Source organism: Caretta caretta, chromosome 1 (genome assembly GCF_965140235.1).
Source record: "Caretta caretta isolate rCarCar2 chromosome 1, rCarCar1.hap1, whole genome shotgun sequence".
NCBI classification, from domain to species: Eukaryota; Metazoa; Chordata; order Testudines; family Cheloniidae; genus Caretta; species Caretta caretta.
The window spans coordinates 125,921,441-125,937,621 of record NC_134206.1 but is presented as its reverse complement, the minus strand read 5'-3'; the positions used below and the strand labels follow the sequence as shown (position 1 = coordinate 125,937,621).

At 41.1% G+C, this 16,181-nt stretch overlaps 1 protein-coding gene across 1 annotated transcript in view; it reads left to right on the top strand.

Moving 5' to 3' along the window:
• Positions 1 to 16,181, top strand: part of ASMTL (acetylserotonin O-methyltransferase like) — a 57,922-nt gene that overhangs the window by 17,032 nt on the left and 24,709 nt on the right. Inside the window, exons 6-7 of the mRNA XM_048859645.2 lie at positions 19 to 127; positions 12,189 to 12,615. Of these exons, the coding sequence (XP_048715602.2) occupies positions 19 to 127; positions 12,189 to 12,615 (536 nt within the window). The remainder of the gene's footprint in view (positions 1 to 18; positions 128 to 12,188; positions 12,616 to 16,181) is intronic.

Here is a 16,181-nt window from a genome sequence, read left to right as displayed (position 1 = left end):
TGGGATTTTTTGTTGTAGATAATCGTCTGGAGACTGAAGTCACTGATTTCTATGAAGAGACAAAAGTTAAATTTGCTGAACTATCTGAGGAGCTTTTGTGGGAGTATATTCACAGTGGTGAACCAATGTAAGTAGGCTGCTGAACGCAGCACATCTAACTTGAGTTTAGGCCTTAAGACATTGTTGGCCTCAAATACAAAGGAAGCAGTATGCCACGTTCTGGGGGGAAATTGGCCATGTGTTTATGCAGTTGTTGATGTGCTGTGTGAAACAAAAAGGAAGTTAATGTTGCATTCACAACATTGACTAGATTTGAATTCCCAGGGTGGAAACTCTGAACCCAATCTTTTTAAGCGTGCTAGCAGTCTTTTTCTCAATAGCCCCTTAATTTGAAAGTTCAGGCAATGGATGGCACAATGGAATTGTGCAGTATTCTGTTTTAGGCCCAATTTTAGTTTAATTATTGCCTGATCCCAATGAAGGTAATTGGAACCCATCTACTGACTTCAGCAATGAAACAGATTGTTAGTGAGAAAAGAATTAGGCCCTCAATGGATATAGTATGGAAAGTTGGAAGAGCCTTAGCTTATCCTTACACTTACAATGAACTCTATCCTGTATTCTGTGAGGCACTTTCAACTCCTACTGACGTCAGTTGGTGTTTAGGACATGCAGCAGCTCACAGTAGTGAGGATATAGAGCCAGTTATCATTGCATGTTCCAGTTATGAGTGCACTACCTACAGCAGAACTCTTACAAAGTGGAGAAAACACTTGCATTTGTTTTGTATTAATCAGCACTAATAAATGTCCATGTTGATACTAACAGCTTAATCAAGATATACAGAGAGCTGAAAGGAGTCTTTGCTTAGATTTATCTATGAGTTGAGTCATTAACAGCTACAGGCTTCTACCTGTAAATCAATAATGGGGCAGCGGCTGCTGAAGGGACTGTAATGTTAAAGCTTCTCATCTCTATGGAAAACTGTGCAAATACATACAGAATCAATACAGAAGTGGCTGCACTGCCTTCAGTGGAAGACAGGCCTGGAATTAGCAGGGTTACTGTCCATAAGGGTTACCGTGTGCAAATTACATGGGGAAATTGACAGACTATGTTCCCACATTAGTTTGACTCTAGCCACTGCTACTGGGGAGGGATAGGTAATAAAAAAAAAACCCACTAGACTGTAAATCTAATTTAAAAAAAATACAGGAGAAGGTTTTATATTGCTACAGAGAAAGATGCAAGTTTTTCTGTTGTATGGATTTGTACTCCTCATGATTCATAGATTCCAAGCCTAGAGTGGACCACTGTGATCATCCAGTCTGACCTCCTGTGTAACACAGGCCATAGAACTTCCCCAAAATAGAGCAGATCTTCTAGAAAAACATCCAATTTTGTTTTTGAAATTGCCAGTGATGGAAAATCTACCATGACCCTTAGTAAATTGTTCCAATGGTTGACTACCCTCACTGTTAAAAACATGCATCTTATTTCCAGTCTGAATTTGTTTAGTTTCAACTTCCAGCCCATGTTTCATGTTTTTCTGTTAGACTGAAGAGTCTATTATCAAATATTTATTCCCCATCTAGGTTCTTAAAGACTGTAATCAAGTCACCTCTTAACCTTCTCTTTGTTAAGCTGAAGAAATTGAGCTCCTTGAGTCTATCACTATAAGGCATGTTTTCCACTCCTTTTAATAATTCTCATGACTCTTCTCTAAACCCTCTCTAATTTATCAACATCCTTCTTGAATTGGGGACACCAACTCTGAAAACAGTATTCCAATAATGGTTACACCGATGCCAAATAATATAACCTCCCTGCTCCTACTTGAGATTCCCGTTCATCTATCTCAGGATTGCATTAGTCCTTTTGGCAGCTGATTATTCACCACAACCTCCAAATCTTTTCCAGAATCATGGCTTCTCAGGATAGCGTCCCCGACCCTGTAAGCATTGCCTACATTTTGTTCCTATATGTATACATTTACATTTAACCATATTAAAATGCATATTTGTTTGTGCTCCACTTACAGAGTGATCTGGATCATTTGGTATCTGTGAACTGTCCTCCTTTGTTATTTACCAGTTCCCCCAATTTTTGTCATCTTCAGACTTTGAGTGATGATTTTATGTTTTCTTCTAGGACATTGATATAAATGTTAAAGAGCATAGGGTCAAGAACTGATCTCTGTGGAACCCTACTACAAATACACCTTGATAACAATTCCCCATTTGCAGTTACATTTTGACGCCTGTCAGTTAGCCAGCTTTTAATCTGTTTTAGTGTGCTCCATGTTCATTTTATATTGTTCTAAATATTTAATCAAAATGTCATACAGTACTAAGTCAAACACCTTGCATCAACACTATTGTGTTTATCAATCAAACTTGTAATTCATTAACTTTGACATGGGTTGAGTAAAATCCTAAATAATTGCACTTAACTAGAGGTAGTTTTTTGTCTCAAAAATGTGATCTGTTTGTTTTTTGTTCTTCTGGGGAAAGTCAGACCATTCAAGTAGTGCTTTCTTGGTGTTCTCAGTAAAATAAATGGTAATAATCATGCAGTGGATCAGAGTTTGAGACTAATGGAGTCTTTCATCTCCAAGTCAGCATTGGCTGAATCCTTTGGTGGTGTGGGGTTGAAAAGTCTTTCTGGTGCTGAGACCCTTCTGAGTCATGTAATAGGCTTATTGACAGCTCTGAAAAGAGCAGCATTGCTGTGCTGTGGAGAAAGTTTTTTCCAGCCATCTTTGGATACATGGAATATCGCACAATGTGGGATCTTATAGGATGTAAAAAACGGAAGGGAAATAAGAGATGAACCTTCTTGATTTGGAGAATAACCCTTCATATTTCTAAATCAATTAGGTCATTTTGTCTTATTCAGCTGATGTTTTTAAATTCATTTTAATCTGTGAATGCCATTAACATTCCCTCGAGAGAGAAGATGTTAAATAAAATTGAACCTAGCACAAATCCTTAGTCTTTACAGTCCATCAAGCACTATCAGGCCTTGTGTGTCCTCCCTTTTATCCAAGCCTACTTGAATGATGTTTTCAAGAAGATTTCAGGAGACACTTACAACTGAATTTTAATAAAGCATTTATTAGATTTCCCATGTTCCCTCTTATTCTCCCTCCACCCACCCCGGCCTCCACTAATTAGCCAGCATTCTCAGAATGTCATGAGCGTTCATGGAGACAGGTGGGTTTGTATAAAACTTAAGTAGCACTAATCAGTCCAAGGCTGGGGAAGTGAGAAATCTAAGGAAGCTATGGAACTTACACATTATATATCTTTAAAAGAATTGCCAGATCTGTCACATCGCCCAGTACTGCGTGATTTTGTAATCCATTATATTACATATACTCTACACCCAGCTGTAGACCAGATCATTGGCCCCTGCTCCACCCTTCTTCAGCTACCTCTGCAGTACGATGCCCAGGAAACTGTGTAGCGCCAGATCTATACAACTAGCTCTACACAATCTATTCCAGCCGTCTTGTAGCATAGGAGCTGTGTTGAAGGTGAAAGGGTAAGTCTCCAGAGTGCCTTAGAATCATAGAATATAAGGGTTGGAAGGGACCCCAGAAGGTCATCTAGTCCAACCCCCTGCTCGAAGCAGGACCAATTCCCAGTTAAATCAGTTCCCAGTTAACTCCTTGCTTGCACTCTGGAGTCCTGAGCTGCTGGAGCAGCCCCTCGGGGGTTGTTACTTTTAGCATAAGTAAGTTAGTGCAGCCTTAGACCTTGTGTTAGGAGCTGAGCTGGCCTCCAGCTGACTCTGAGATCAGGAGAGTGCAAAGGTGATTTTGAACTGTTTTTGTCCCAGTCCCCTAGGGTGCTGCAATAAACATAGCTCTGCTGGATCTGAAGATTTGGCTCCGTAACTCTTAATTTCCTGTCATGTTCCATTGGCCTTGCTTTTGGCTAATAATAATATAATCACATTTAGTAGGATAAGAGGAACCAATGTAAATTCGACCCAAACAAGAATAATTAAATCTGGGGCAGGAGCAGTTTGTTACAAAGAATAAGGTGATCACTTGGGCTGTGTGGGGGGAAAAAAATACCTTTTTTTTTTTTTTTTTTTTTTTTTAAAGAGTACACATTAGCAGAGAAATTCCCAGTATGCTTTTGGGAACACTGATTTAGTGAACTAATCTCCCTCAAGTATGCAACTGATGAAAAAGATGAGATTTGAGGGGCAAACTATTGGGATTTTTAGATAGAATTTTAAGTTTAGCATGGGAAATCCAGGGGTTGTGATTATGGCCTCTGGAAGAGTGAGAGAGCATTGCTGAAGCACAGCTGCAGCAGAATCACAGTTGGGAGGAACTGGACAGCACATCTTAGCTGTTCTTTCTGCTACCAGACTGTTAATTAACAGCGAGAGACCGAGGTGGGCTTCTGGGGGTCAAAAGTTCACATAATCTATTCTGCCCCTGTCTGCAACAGATCAGACTGAAAACTGTATACCTGAGAGGAGGGGAAGCATCTGCTCTGGGTTGATGTGGGAGTAATTGAAAATACCAACCTACAAATTACATGCAAACCAATGTGTGCCCTGGGAAGAGGAAGTTTTTCTTTCATCCATCTTTTCCTGTGTCCATTTATATAGGCTAAAGCAGTCCTCTACTGAAGAACTTGTTCAGACATTACTTCTGCGCCAAATAAGAAGCTTTTTCTTGAGGGTCCAGCTTCATGATGTCATGGCCAACTTAGTCATTACACAGAATACCAAAAAGCAAAGCAATACATTTCTGTATTATTGAGGATTGCATCAAGTTGCTGGTGACATGGTGGACAAAACCCAAGAACCCTGTAATACAAAGGTTGGCTTAATCAGTGCTTCTGATATTTACTAGACTCCTTTGAGCCAGGGTCTAAATCTACAAGCATGAAGCAGGTAAAAAAATGATGTGGAAAGCACTGTCCTGGGGCAGCATATTGGTGATCAGCCCAGTTTCCCTCTCAAACTTCTGGAAAGGGTGCTGAAATGGCTTCTGGGGCTGTCCCTGGATTCTGCACAGGGATTCTTTCATATCACTCTCTAGGTAGTGGGTGTCGGACAAATAGGAAGCCTCCCAATCTTTTGCCTGCTGGTGGGGAGAAAATATAACGCTGTTCTCTCCCTCTCTGGCTTCCCCCCCCCGCCCCGCCCCCCGGTCTCCTTCCCACCCTGGAGCTTCCTACCTGCTGTGAGTGTCTTTACTATCTCCTTCCCGCAGCTGTCTGAATGGTTTTTGGGGGGGGAAGGGCTGGGCCTTAGCTATTCTATACCTCCTGGGTTCTGTGACATTACTCAGGGGGTCCTATCTGCTACTCCCTTGCTCCAGCTTCTATTTTGGAATCTCTTCTCTAGTGGTAATGAAAAGCTCTAGTGCAGTGGTTCCCAAACTGGGGTTTGCAGAATGTTACAGGGGGTTCTCAGGGGGAAAAAAATCCCTAATGGTGGACAGAGCTGTCCCTAGGGACCCCAGGCAGCATGGGGCCAGCAGCCCGGAGCCCCTGGACTTCCAAGAGCGAAGCAGACCAAAGCAAGCGTATCTATCAGACTGAGGAGATTTAAACTTCAAGACTCCTTATAAGAAATGGAAAGGGAGTTGGATATTTTTTGCTGTTTTTTAAATTAAATAGGCAGCTAGTATTTTTAAATTATTATGAAGAACAAGTTTAAGCTTTGTTGTAACGTGCGGCGTTTGCCTGGACTGCTCAAGACCTGAATGCTTGTGTAGGAGGAACTCTTCGAGTTGGCTTCTTAAATACCATCATGCTGTTTCACATCTGATACTGCTTGATGAAACCTAGGAGCCTTGTCTTATAACAGGCTTATTCAAAGTGAGACAAGCTACGAAAGTGAGATCTTGGAAGAGTGTTGCCGTTTTCATAATGTAATAAAAATACTGTAATGATAGATAATAATAAACAGTGTGTAATCATGTCATAAACACAAATTTTGTATTTTCAAGATCACTGCTTTTATCATTTATACTCAGGGAAAGGAGAAAATCCCTGGAAATATTCATTTTGAGGAGCAGGTTCGTGAGAAGTGACGTTTTAGTGAAATGGGTTCACAGGTGGTTAAAGTTTGGGAACCACTGCTCTCGTGCCATTCTCTGCTTCTGCTCTTAATTCCCAAGCAGCAGCAAATTAATATGAATGTGATTTCTGTCAATTTCATTGCCCTCCACAGGGCTTTCAATAACAGCAATTAAACCAGCAAGAGTACTGCAACTTGGGAAGGCTCTAAGTATCAGTGACACAGGCACAAGAATCCTAGAAATGTAGGACTGGAAGGGACCTCGATAGGCCGTTATGGGGTATGGCTACACTTGCAGATGTAGAGCGCTTTGAGTTAAACCCGCCTTCGGAGAGCGCAGTAGAGAAAGCGTTGCAGTCTGTCCACCCTAACAGCTTCAAGCACACTGGCGTGGCCACATTTGCAGCACTTGCAGCGGCTTTGGGAGTGGTGCATTATGGGCAGCTATCTCAGCAGGCAACTGACTGTAACGTGCTTTTCAAATTGTGGGGGTGTGGTGGAGTATGACAGGGAGTGTGTTGTATGTATGTGGGGGTAGAGAGAGTTGGTTTTTTGGGGGGCTGAGAGCATGTCAGCATGCTGTCTTGTAAGTTCATGCAGCAGCAGACCTTCCCTTCCCCTGCCACCCCCGCCTCTCTCTCACACACAGTATTCCACAGTAATGGCTTGCTTTGTCTCAGAGCCGGCTGTCAGAAACGGAGCTTTCAAAGGGCATATCCGCATTCCTACGTGAGTTCAAAACCATGACAAGAGTGGCCACTTGACTTAAGGGGATTATGGGACGTTTCTGGAGGCTGATCAGAGCACAGTAATGCAACACCTCGTTCAAACCAGCGCCTGGGCATTTCAGCCACTACGCAACAAGCGTTAATCTTCTCGCCGAGGTGTAATACCAGGAGTGGTCTAGCTATGGAGTCAGAGCACTCTATGTGCCTTGCCAGCACTCTATGTGCCTTGCCAGCTTTAATGCGCTCTAACTTGCAAGTGTGGTCAAGCCCTATGTCCAGTTCCTTACACTGAGAGGGCTATGTATTATCTAGACCATCCGTGACAGGTGTTTGTCTAACCTGTTCTTTAAAATCTCCAATGACTGAGATTCCACAACTTGCCTAGGTAATTTGTTCCAGTGCTTATCTATCTTTACAGTTAGGAAGTTTTTCTTGATGTCAAACCTAAATCTCCCTTACTGAAATTTAAGCCCATTGCTTCTTGTCCTATCCTCACTGGTTAAAGAGATCAATTTATCACCCTCCTCTTTGTAAGAGCCTTTTATGTACGTGAAGACTGTTATCATGTCGTCCTGTCCCCCCCCTCAGTCTTCTCTTCTCCAGACTAAATTTCTTCAATCTTTCCTCATTGATCATATGTTTTAGACCTTTTATCATTTTTGTTGCTCTCCTCTGGACTTGCTCCAATTTGTTCATATCTTTCCTGAAGTGTGGTGCCCAGAATTGGACACAGTATTCCAGTTAAGGCCTTATCAATGCTGAGTAGAGTAGAAGAATTACTTTTCATGCCTTGGTTACAACACTTCTGGTACTACATCCCAGAATGATGTTCGCTTTTATTTTTTTATTTTTTTTTTTTTTGCAAAAGTGGTACATGTTGACTTATATTTAGTTTGTGGTCCACTATGACCCCCAGAACCTTTCTGCAGTACTCCTTCCTAGGCAGTCATTTCCCATTTTCTATGCGTGCAGCTGATGGTTCCTTCCTAATTGTAACACTTTGCATTTGTCCTTATTTAATTTCATCCTATTTATTTCAGACCATTTCTCCAGTTTGTCAAGATCATTTTGAATTCTAATCCTGTCCTCCAAAGCGCTTGCAGCCCCTCCCAGCTTGGTATCATGAGCAAACTTTATAAGAAATAGTGCAATGCTAAAGCCAGAAAAAGCCATTGCAAACGGTCAGTCTCTCCACCTGCCTATCTAGGAGGACAGCACTGCTTGGTTCATATTTGTAAAGTTATCATCACAGCCACCAGGGCTAGCTATTTAACTCCTGAAATGAAAGCTTAGTTTCTGCACCCATGGCACTTTCTCTTCCTAGCATCACACTTGCCAAGAAAAGCTTTCAACCTTCACACCAGAGTGTAGGAGAGTGGATTTTTCAAACCCTGTGCTTAATTATAATCCATAGCAGAGATAGGTGCATGGACAGCCTGTGGGTTTCAGCCCCAGGCTCTCAAAGAATAAAGGCCAAAGTTACAGTTTGCGTAAGCAGGCACAGTTTTATGGAAGTCAGTGGAGTTGCACCTACCTTGCATCCAGAGTTAATTTGGAACCTGGCTTAACCCATCAAGTTTCTGGAGTTGGATCTAGTCTCTGTATGAAAAGACCATTGACCTGCTGCCTCTCTGCACGTTTCAAAGCTCTGTTAGCCATGTGACTCCAGTCCAGTATGGCCTTTCACAGTAGCTAACCTAGTAGAGATTATCCTGCCCATTTACCCATTGTTACACTGTTGAAGTATCACTCATAAATACAATTTTTGGGACATGATTTCCAGGTTGTTTAACAGATGAAAAGGGAGCATTCCCTTGTGCTGTAATTTTTCAGCCCACACCTTTCGAAGTATTTTCCTGAAATAGATACTGTATCCCTTTTCATTGCTTGTAGAACATATTAGATATATACATGGCTTGCCTTGACCTCAGGAGGAATCACATCCAAGGGCAGTCAGTGAAGCATGTTTTGGTATAATACTGACATTAGTGAGTTGCATTTTAAAAAAAAATGGGGTGGGGGGCTGTTTAATAGTGGTTAAAAAGTCAAGGTCCTCAAGGGCATTCTTATTAGTTGCAAGATCCAATGTAGGTGAATTGATGTAATCTACTGCTCTTGCATAATTGATAACCCTAAAAGATTGCTTTAGAAAAAGTTCTGTGATAGCCACATATCAGTAAATTCATCTAGTCTGAAATGTCAACAAGGTAGTTCACTGCTAGAGTTTAAAAAAAAAAAGCCATTGTGAAAGTGTGTGTAAAGTATAAATATTTACCAATTCCTTGAAGTTTAGCACTGGAGGAATTATTAGGAGACCAGTGGGAGGGAATTTTAACTCTCGTCAGTGCATATAACCTTTTACTCTACAATAGAAACAGTGGCTAAGTAATATGTGGCATTGTGTGCAGTTACGTACAGGCAGATGGTGAGGCACTAGGCTAAAAGCTTTGCTGCATGGGTTGTTGATCAGTGAATTTATGCCAAGGGTGAACCTTGGTAGCTGAAAGTCTGGCAGCACCTCTTGCCATGGGAGAGGACTGAAGTAAAATGCTAGAAAGGGGTTGTCATAAATAGAAAGGGAAGGGTAACCACCTTTCTGTATACAGTGCTATAAAATCCCTCCTGGCCAGAGGCAACATCCTGTTACCTGTGTGAAAGTAGAATAAATTATATTGAAATTATAATTCGTTAAAGAAACGCTACTTGAAGGATTTGTTGAAATATAGTTGTCAGGAAGAAAACATTAAGGAGTGTGAGACAATGGGTCCTCAGACTAATTAACTTAGAGCTACTGCTGAGCTAGGAGATTGGTAAATGTTAGTATGCAAATAAGATATGTGTATATATATTTGTCAGTTTCTGCTTCCTTTTGTCTCTTATGTTAAATTGGCTTTGGCTTATCTGTATAAATAAGTTAGCTTGAGCCTCAGAGAGGGGCTCCCATATCTGGGTGCATTGGCAAAGCGCTTTGCTAATAAACAGAGTGGTCTGACAAATTATGTGAGTCCTGAATCTGACTTTGACATCTGTAAAGGGTTAAGAAGCTCAGCTAACCTTGCTGGCACCTGACCCAAAGGACTAATAAGGGGACAAGATATTTTCAAATCTTGGGGAAAGGAAGGCTTTTGTTTTGTGCTCTTTGTTTATGTGGTTGTTCTCTCTTGGGACTGAGAGAGGCCAGACAGAAACCCATCTTCTCCAACCCATCCTAATGCAAGTCTCCAATATTGCAACCAGTATAGGTAAGCCAGGCAAGGTGGATTAGTTTATCTTTTGTTTTATGTGAATTTTCCCTGTGTTAAGAGGGAGGTTTATTCCTGTTTTCTGTAACTTTAAGGTTTTGCCCAGAGGGGGATCCTCTGTGTTTTGAATCTGAATACCCTGTAAAGTATTTTCCATCCTGATTTTACAGAGATGATTTTTACCTTTCTTTTTTTTTTTAAAATAAAATCCTTCTTTTAAGAACCTGACTGACTTTTTTTCCATTGTTCCAAGATCTAGGGGTTTGGGTCTTTGATGATTTTGTAAAAAATTGGTTAGGATATTATTCTGAGGCCTTCCCAGGAAAAGGGGTGTGTACGGCTTGGGGGGATATTTTGAGGGGAAGACGTCTCCAAGTGGTCTCTTTCCCTGTTCTTTGTTTAAAACGCTTGGTGGTGGTAGCATACTGTTCAAGGACAAGGCAAAGTTTGTACCTTGGGAAGTTTTTAACCTAAGCTGGTAAGAATAAGCTTAGGGGGGTCTTTCATGCAGGTCCCCACATCTGTACCCTAGAGTTCAGAGTGGGGAAGGAACCCTGACAGGGGTTCTCTCCTGAATTCCAGTGCTGACTTTTTATCAGATCTTCCCTAGCAAAATAATGTGCTTGCTGTGAGTGGCCACAACATAGCTCATGCATGTCCCCTCAGTGAAAGTCAGAATGGCATTATGCTAGTGGAGTGTTAGTCTGCTTACTGAAAAAAAATCTGTTTGTATTAATATATTCATATATAAATAATACTTAGTATTCATATAGCACCTCATGACTTCAAAGTGCTTTACAAACATTCACATTTTCAAAAAGGAATATTTTTGTTGAATATTGTCTCTTTAAAAAAAAAAACAGTTATATACTGTTAAAGTCCAGATAAAATGCAAGATTTAGGAACCAGCATAATGCTATAATTCGTAATAACTGAAAATGGCATATCTCATTTCTCCCCTATTGTACTGGTGCAATGAGAAACTAGTGATTGTAGGAGTGGGGGCAATTCAGAAATCAAATGTTATGGGCTGTGAGAAGGAGTCTATTCTGATTAGACTTAAGGGCCAGATTCAACCAAGCTTACTCTTGTTGAGTAGTAACTTACTCTGCTGGAGGCCCCCGGGACATGTCTACACAGCTTTTTGGAGTGAGCCTCCCAGCATGGATTAACAGACTTGGCTAACGGGGCTCACACTAGCTCTCTAAAAGTAGCTATGTAGACAGCGCTCTGAAGTTGTGGCTGGGACTGGAGCTCAGGCTTTGGAGCCCATCCACCTCCATAGGCTCCAGAGCCCAAGCTCCAGCCTGAGCTGCAACTTCAAAGCACTTGCTACACTGCTATTTTTAGAGCCTTTAGCACAAGCCTGAGTTTGTTGACGTGGGCTGGGAGGGTGTAGTCTTACCCATTGACCCCAAAGGGTAGGGTAGTACTCCATGTAAGATTAGCAGAATCTGGCCCCATGGTTTTAAACCTTCAGTCTTCTATGGGCTTTGGGATCTGAAAGTTGTGAGGCTGTGATGTAGAAAATGTAGTTCCAAGCAATAGGTTAAACTTTTCCCTTAGACATGTACACAATTCTCATTGAAATCTTTGGCTGTAATTCACCCTGGTCCATTTGGCCCAGTGGAAATTGAACGTGTGTGTCTGAAGATATAATGATCCAAAGAAATTTGCAACAGTACCCAGTGGCTATTGAATCTGGATCTCCAAAATCAGTTTATTTAGGATATATGAAATAATTGCACCAAATTCTTAATTATTATTTATTTTTATATGACTGTAGCACCTAAGAGCACTAGTCTTGCACCAGGATCTCATTTATTTCTGTAGAGTTACACCAGCGTTGAATATGGACTAGTGGGTAAGGATGGCTTTCTCCTTTGAACTCAATTATCTAGAGTTATGTAGTGAAAGAGCAAGCGTTACTGTTGTGATTCAAAAGTTGCAGTGTTGAACCAGGACCGTCACAAGTCGGTTTAATCCATCTTTAGCTTTAGCACACTAGTTCAATCAAGGCAAAGTTCTGCCATTTCCATTCTTATAAAACATGTTCATACTCCTGGATTTACAATCCGTACTAAGTGGTTACCACTTTCCTCCATCCCGATATTCACTCTTAACCATTGTCTTAACTAAATGTCTGTATTTTTTCCCCCTGCAGGGACAAAGCGGGTGGTTATGGAATCCAGGCCCTTGGTGGAATGTTAGTGGAATATGTTCATGGAGACTTCCTGAACGTGGTCGGCTTTCCTCTGAATCACTTCTGCAAAAAGTTAGCAGAGTTGTATTATCCGCCCCTCAAGCATACTATACAGCATGTCAAGCATGACTCTATCCCCTCCGTCGAGACTTTTGAGAACCTCAGTGATGGAGAGAGTGACTCCTCAAATCCCATGCAGCATAAAAGTGCTAACAAATTAGAGAGGAATGGAGTGCCCCTCTCAGGAGCCATTCATACTCCAGTAAACAGTGGTAGCATCCAGCCTGTTTGTACAGTGGCTGTGGAAAATCAGAGTGGAGTGATGGAATATCCAGCTAAATTCCCATCAAAAATTGTAGAACTTATGGATGGCTTCAGAGCTTCAAAGGTAAAAAAAAAAAAAAAATACTGCTCCTTGATCTAATCTTCTCTGCACTGGTGAGCTAATACAATTCAAATTTGTATTTTTAAACATTTCTGTGTAGTCTGGAGGTTCTAACAATAAAGGCAGTACAACAGCACTACGCATGTCTATGGGGAACAGCCCCATTCAAACAAATGATCAAATGCATTTATTTTACTCTAATGTTCATTCTGATTCTGTGTGTGTTATGCAAGAGAATGGCATCTCCCAGCCGCTGCACCAGTGACCCTGGGTGTAGTACCAGCGCACCTTCCAGTAAGAGGCTCCAAAAGAACAGTAGCCTTGGGGATTTACTGCACTGGGCTAACAAGGGCACCAGAATGCCTAGGGCATTTTGAAAAGTACCTTTTAGTGATGCCAATACTGTCTGTGCATGTTTCCTCATGACCTTCCAAAGCAGCAGCTAGTCATGTGCGGAATAAATTTTGTTATGTGCACCAATGCGGAGGTGAGGTGTGACTCCCCACAGCTCTGTCTCCCCGCAGCAGCACCTGGGCTGGGGGAAATAAGCACCTCTTCCATTGGCAGCTCCGGGCCAGGGCTCGGTTGGGGCTCCGGGAGGGCCACCTCTCCCCCAGGCCATCTCTGCCCCCAGCCACACCAGGTCTGGGGCTGGGCTGGAGAGGGGCGCCTCTCCTTCTGGTCATGGCAGGTCCAGGGCTGGCCCTGAGCGCCTGTGCGGCACTTAATAGGTTACTGTGCAGCCGTGCAGCTTAGTGGGAACCTAGGCAGCAGCATGGAGGGACATCTTCAGAAGTGCCCTTAATAACGAGCACCCTTAGATTTAAGGCAAGTGGCAATGCCCCACTGAAACATATACCTAGAATGGCACTGAATAAACTCACTAGAGCATTTTACTTCAGATCTGATCCTAACAGGTGCTGAGCACCTGTATCTCCTGTTGATTTCAGAAAGTGGGGGAACAAAGGTGGGAGAGAGGAGGGGCAAGGATCAGGATGGGACAGGGACTGGTATATAAGAGGAAAGAGGTGATTACATAACTGTTAAAATATTATATGTATTTGTACCATTTATTGAGAGAGGATGTAAGACCATTCACAAAGTAACATTTATTTCATAGTAATCAGAAATATTATCTAAAACAACATGTAAATGGTGAGAGAAATATATATTCTGGAAATGTCCATAGTGACTCATCTGTGTTGAGATTTGCACTTGAAGTAATATTAAAATTCTTTTTCATTGTAATTATTTGAATTTAACCTCCATGTTTGGCACAATAACACTTCAGAGGGAAACTGAACTTTCTACGTAACTTTTTTTAGTGAATGCTCCCTGTTAACTTCTGCAGAGGAAATACTTCAAAATGCCCCCATTTAAAATAAATATTTTTTATATATATGTATATGTAATGTTTATTGTGCTCTGCCTCAATCCTTTTTCCTTCCATGTATTTGTATTGTAGGTTCCTGTAAGAACCTCCTTCTCTTGATTGCTCAGATGTTGTGTTTTATCTCTACTTTTCACAGAAATACTCTAAGAATCTCTTGTGCGTGAACCAGGCCTGTAGCTTATGATCACAATGCAGTAGCTTGTATCAGAAGGGTAGCCGTATTAGTCTGGATCTGTAAAAGCGGCAAAGAGTCCTGTGGCACCTCCTAGACTAACAGACGTATTGGAGCATAAGCTTTCGTGGGTGAATACCCACTTCGTCAGATGCATGTAGCTTGTGTTGGGCCTTCATGAAGACATGTACATAGAAGCTAATATTTATGTGCACTCTAGCAGTCAGCTGTGCCTGGAAACAGATAAATGGATAATTTTGAATCACTGCCAGGTTTCCTACTCAGAGCCAGACTAGTGCAGCTAAAGAAAAGGTGACAGCAGTGAAGAAAGAGAAGATGAAATAAATGCCAAGTATTCTAACTAGAAACAGAGAGATATGTGGTCTCTTCACAAAACTCTGAACCAGAAACTCCTGGGGTGAAATCCTGGCCCCACTGAAGACAATGGGAGGTTGCTGTTGACTTCACTGGGCACAGGATTGGATTGTTAAAGTCAAATCCCAATTTTGACACTGACTCTGTGACCTTGGGCAAATCTCATCCTATGTCTGCCTGCACTGCCCCTTCTGTAAAATGGAGACAATAATGTTGTGAAGCTAGTTAGTTTGTAAAATGCTTCGAAGACTGAAAGTGTAAGATAAACTGTAATTAAATTCAATTTAATTTGACCTTTACGTAGGTTCAGAGCCCTCACAATGCAGGCTGAAATCAACTACAAGTGAGAAAAACCTAATAATCATCTTTATTAAAATGATGTCTAGGAACTTTTTGCTTGGTCCTGCACTCAGTGAGGTCAATGAAAGTTCAGGGTTAAATTTGGTTTGGTTTAGTTCCTCTGTGGCTGTACAGAACCCAGCACATCTTGAATGAGACCGTTGGGTGCTCTCATAATATAAATACTGGCTCTATTTGCTAATGTTATGCCAATGACCTAATTTTCAGTCCTGACTTACAACTCAGAGGCCTTGAGCTGGCCGTTAATCATCTTCCACTACTACAAAGAAACTGTTTAAACACCTGCTGTGAACCTTCCCTCTCTCTGGTTAAACCTAATAACTTTTTTACAAAACAGTGTACATTTTTGAATGCCGCAATGATTTGGAACATGCATTAAAAACAAGAATCATATTGTTAAATTTAGGCAGGCATGTTAATTTTTGTGGCATTTTGGAGACAGTCTCAATTGTATATACCACCTTCACCCCCAAAATAACAAACATTTTAAATATAAAAATCACGAATAGGAAGCCCCTAAATTTCAGCTGCAATTTTTCCATCTGATTTTTAACAGAATTTCAACTCTTTTCTTCCCTCTCCACTCTATGTTGATTTTTTTTTTTACTTTTATAATTCCTCAGAAACACTATTAATTGAAGGCACAGTATTGCAACCTAATCACAGCTATGAAGGTGCATGTTGCATAATATGAAAATTCTTCTCCAATACAAGCATGTACTGTATAAGTTTAGTTAAGGTGTTCAAGGTACACAGATATATATGCTTGTGGTTTTCTGTTTTTGTTTTGTTTTTAGAAAATTAGTATGGCATGAATTATAGCTATTAAAATAAAAAAGTACATTTTGAAGAAATTTCAAATTGTCTTAGGTAAATCAACTTAGATTTGATGTGTTTTCTCTATGGCCTCAATTCCGAAGCATACTTAAGCACACGCTGACTTCATGAAACATGCTTAAAGCTAGTCATGTGCTTAAGTATCCTGATGAATAAGAGTCTAAGACACAAAACCTGAAGTAGGCATTTCAGGTTCTTTCAAGCTTTAACTAGTAATTTTTTTGTTTTTCACGTAACATTGTTGGCAAAGATGCTGATATCTCTTGTTTGATTCCGGGAACAAACTGTCCCAGAAGTAGCAGGGCTGAACTGAAATTTTCTGCAGGAGAAAATTCAACAGACTCAAGCAATTCTTAAGTTCTTTGGCATGGGTTTGTCTTCACACAACTACTATATTCTGAACTTAATTCATACCTCTAGAAAGTTTTCCGG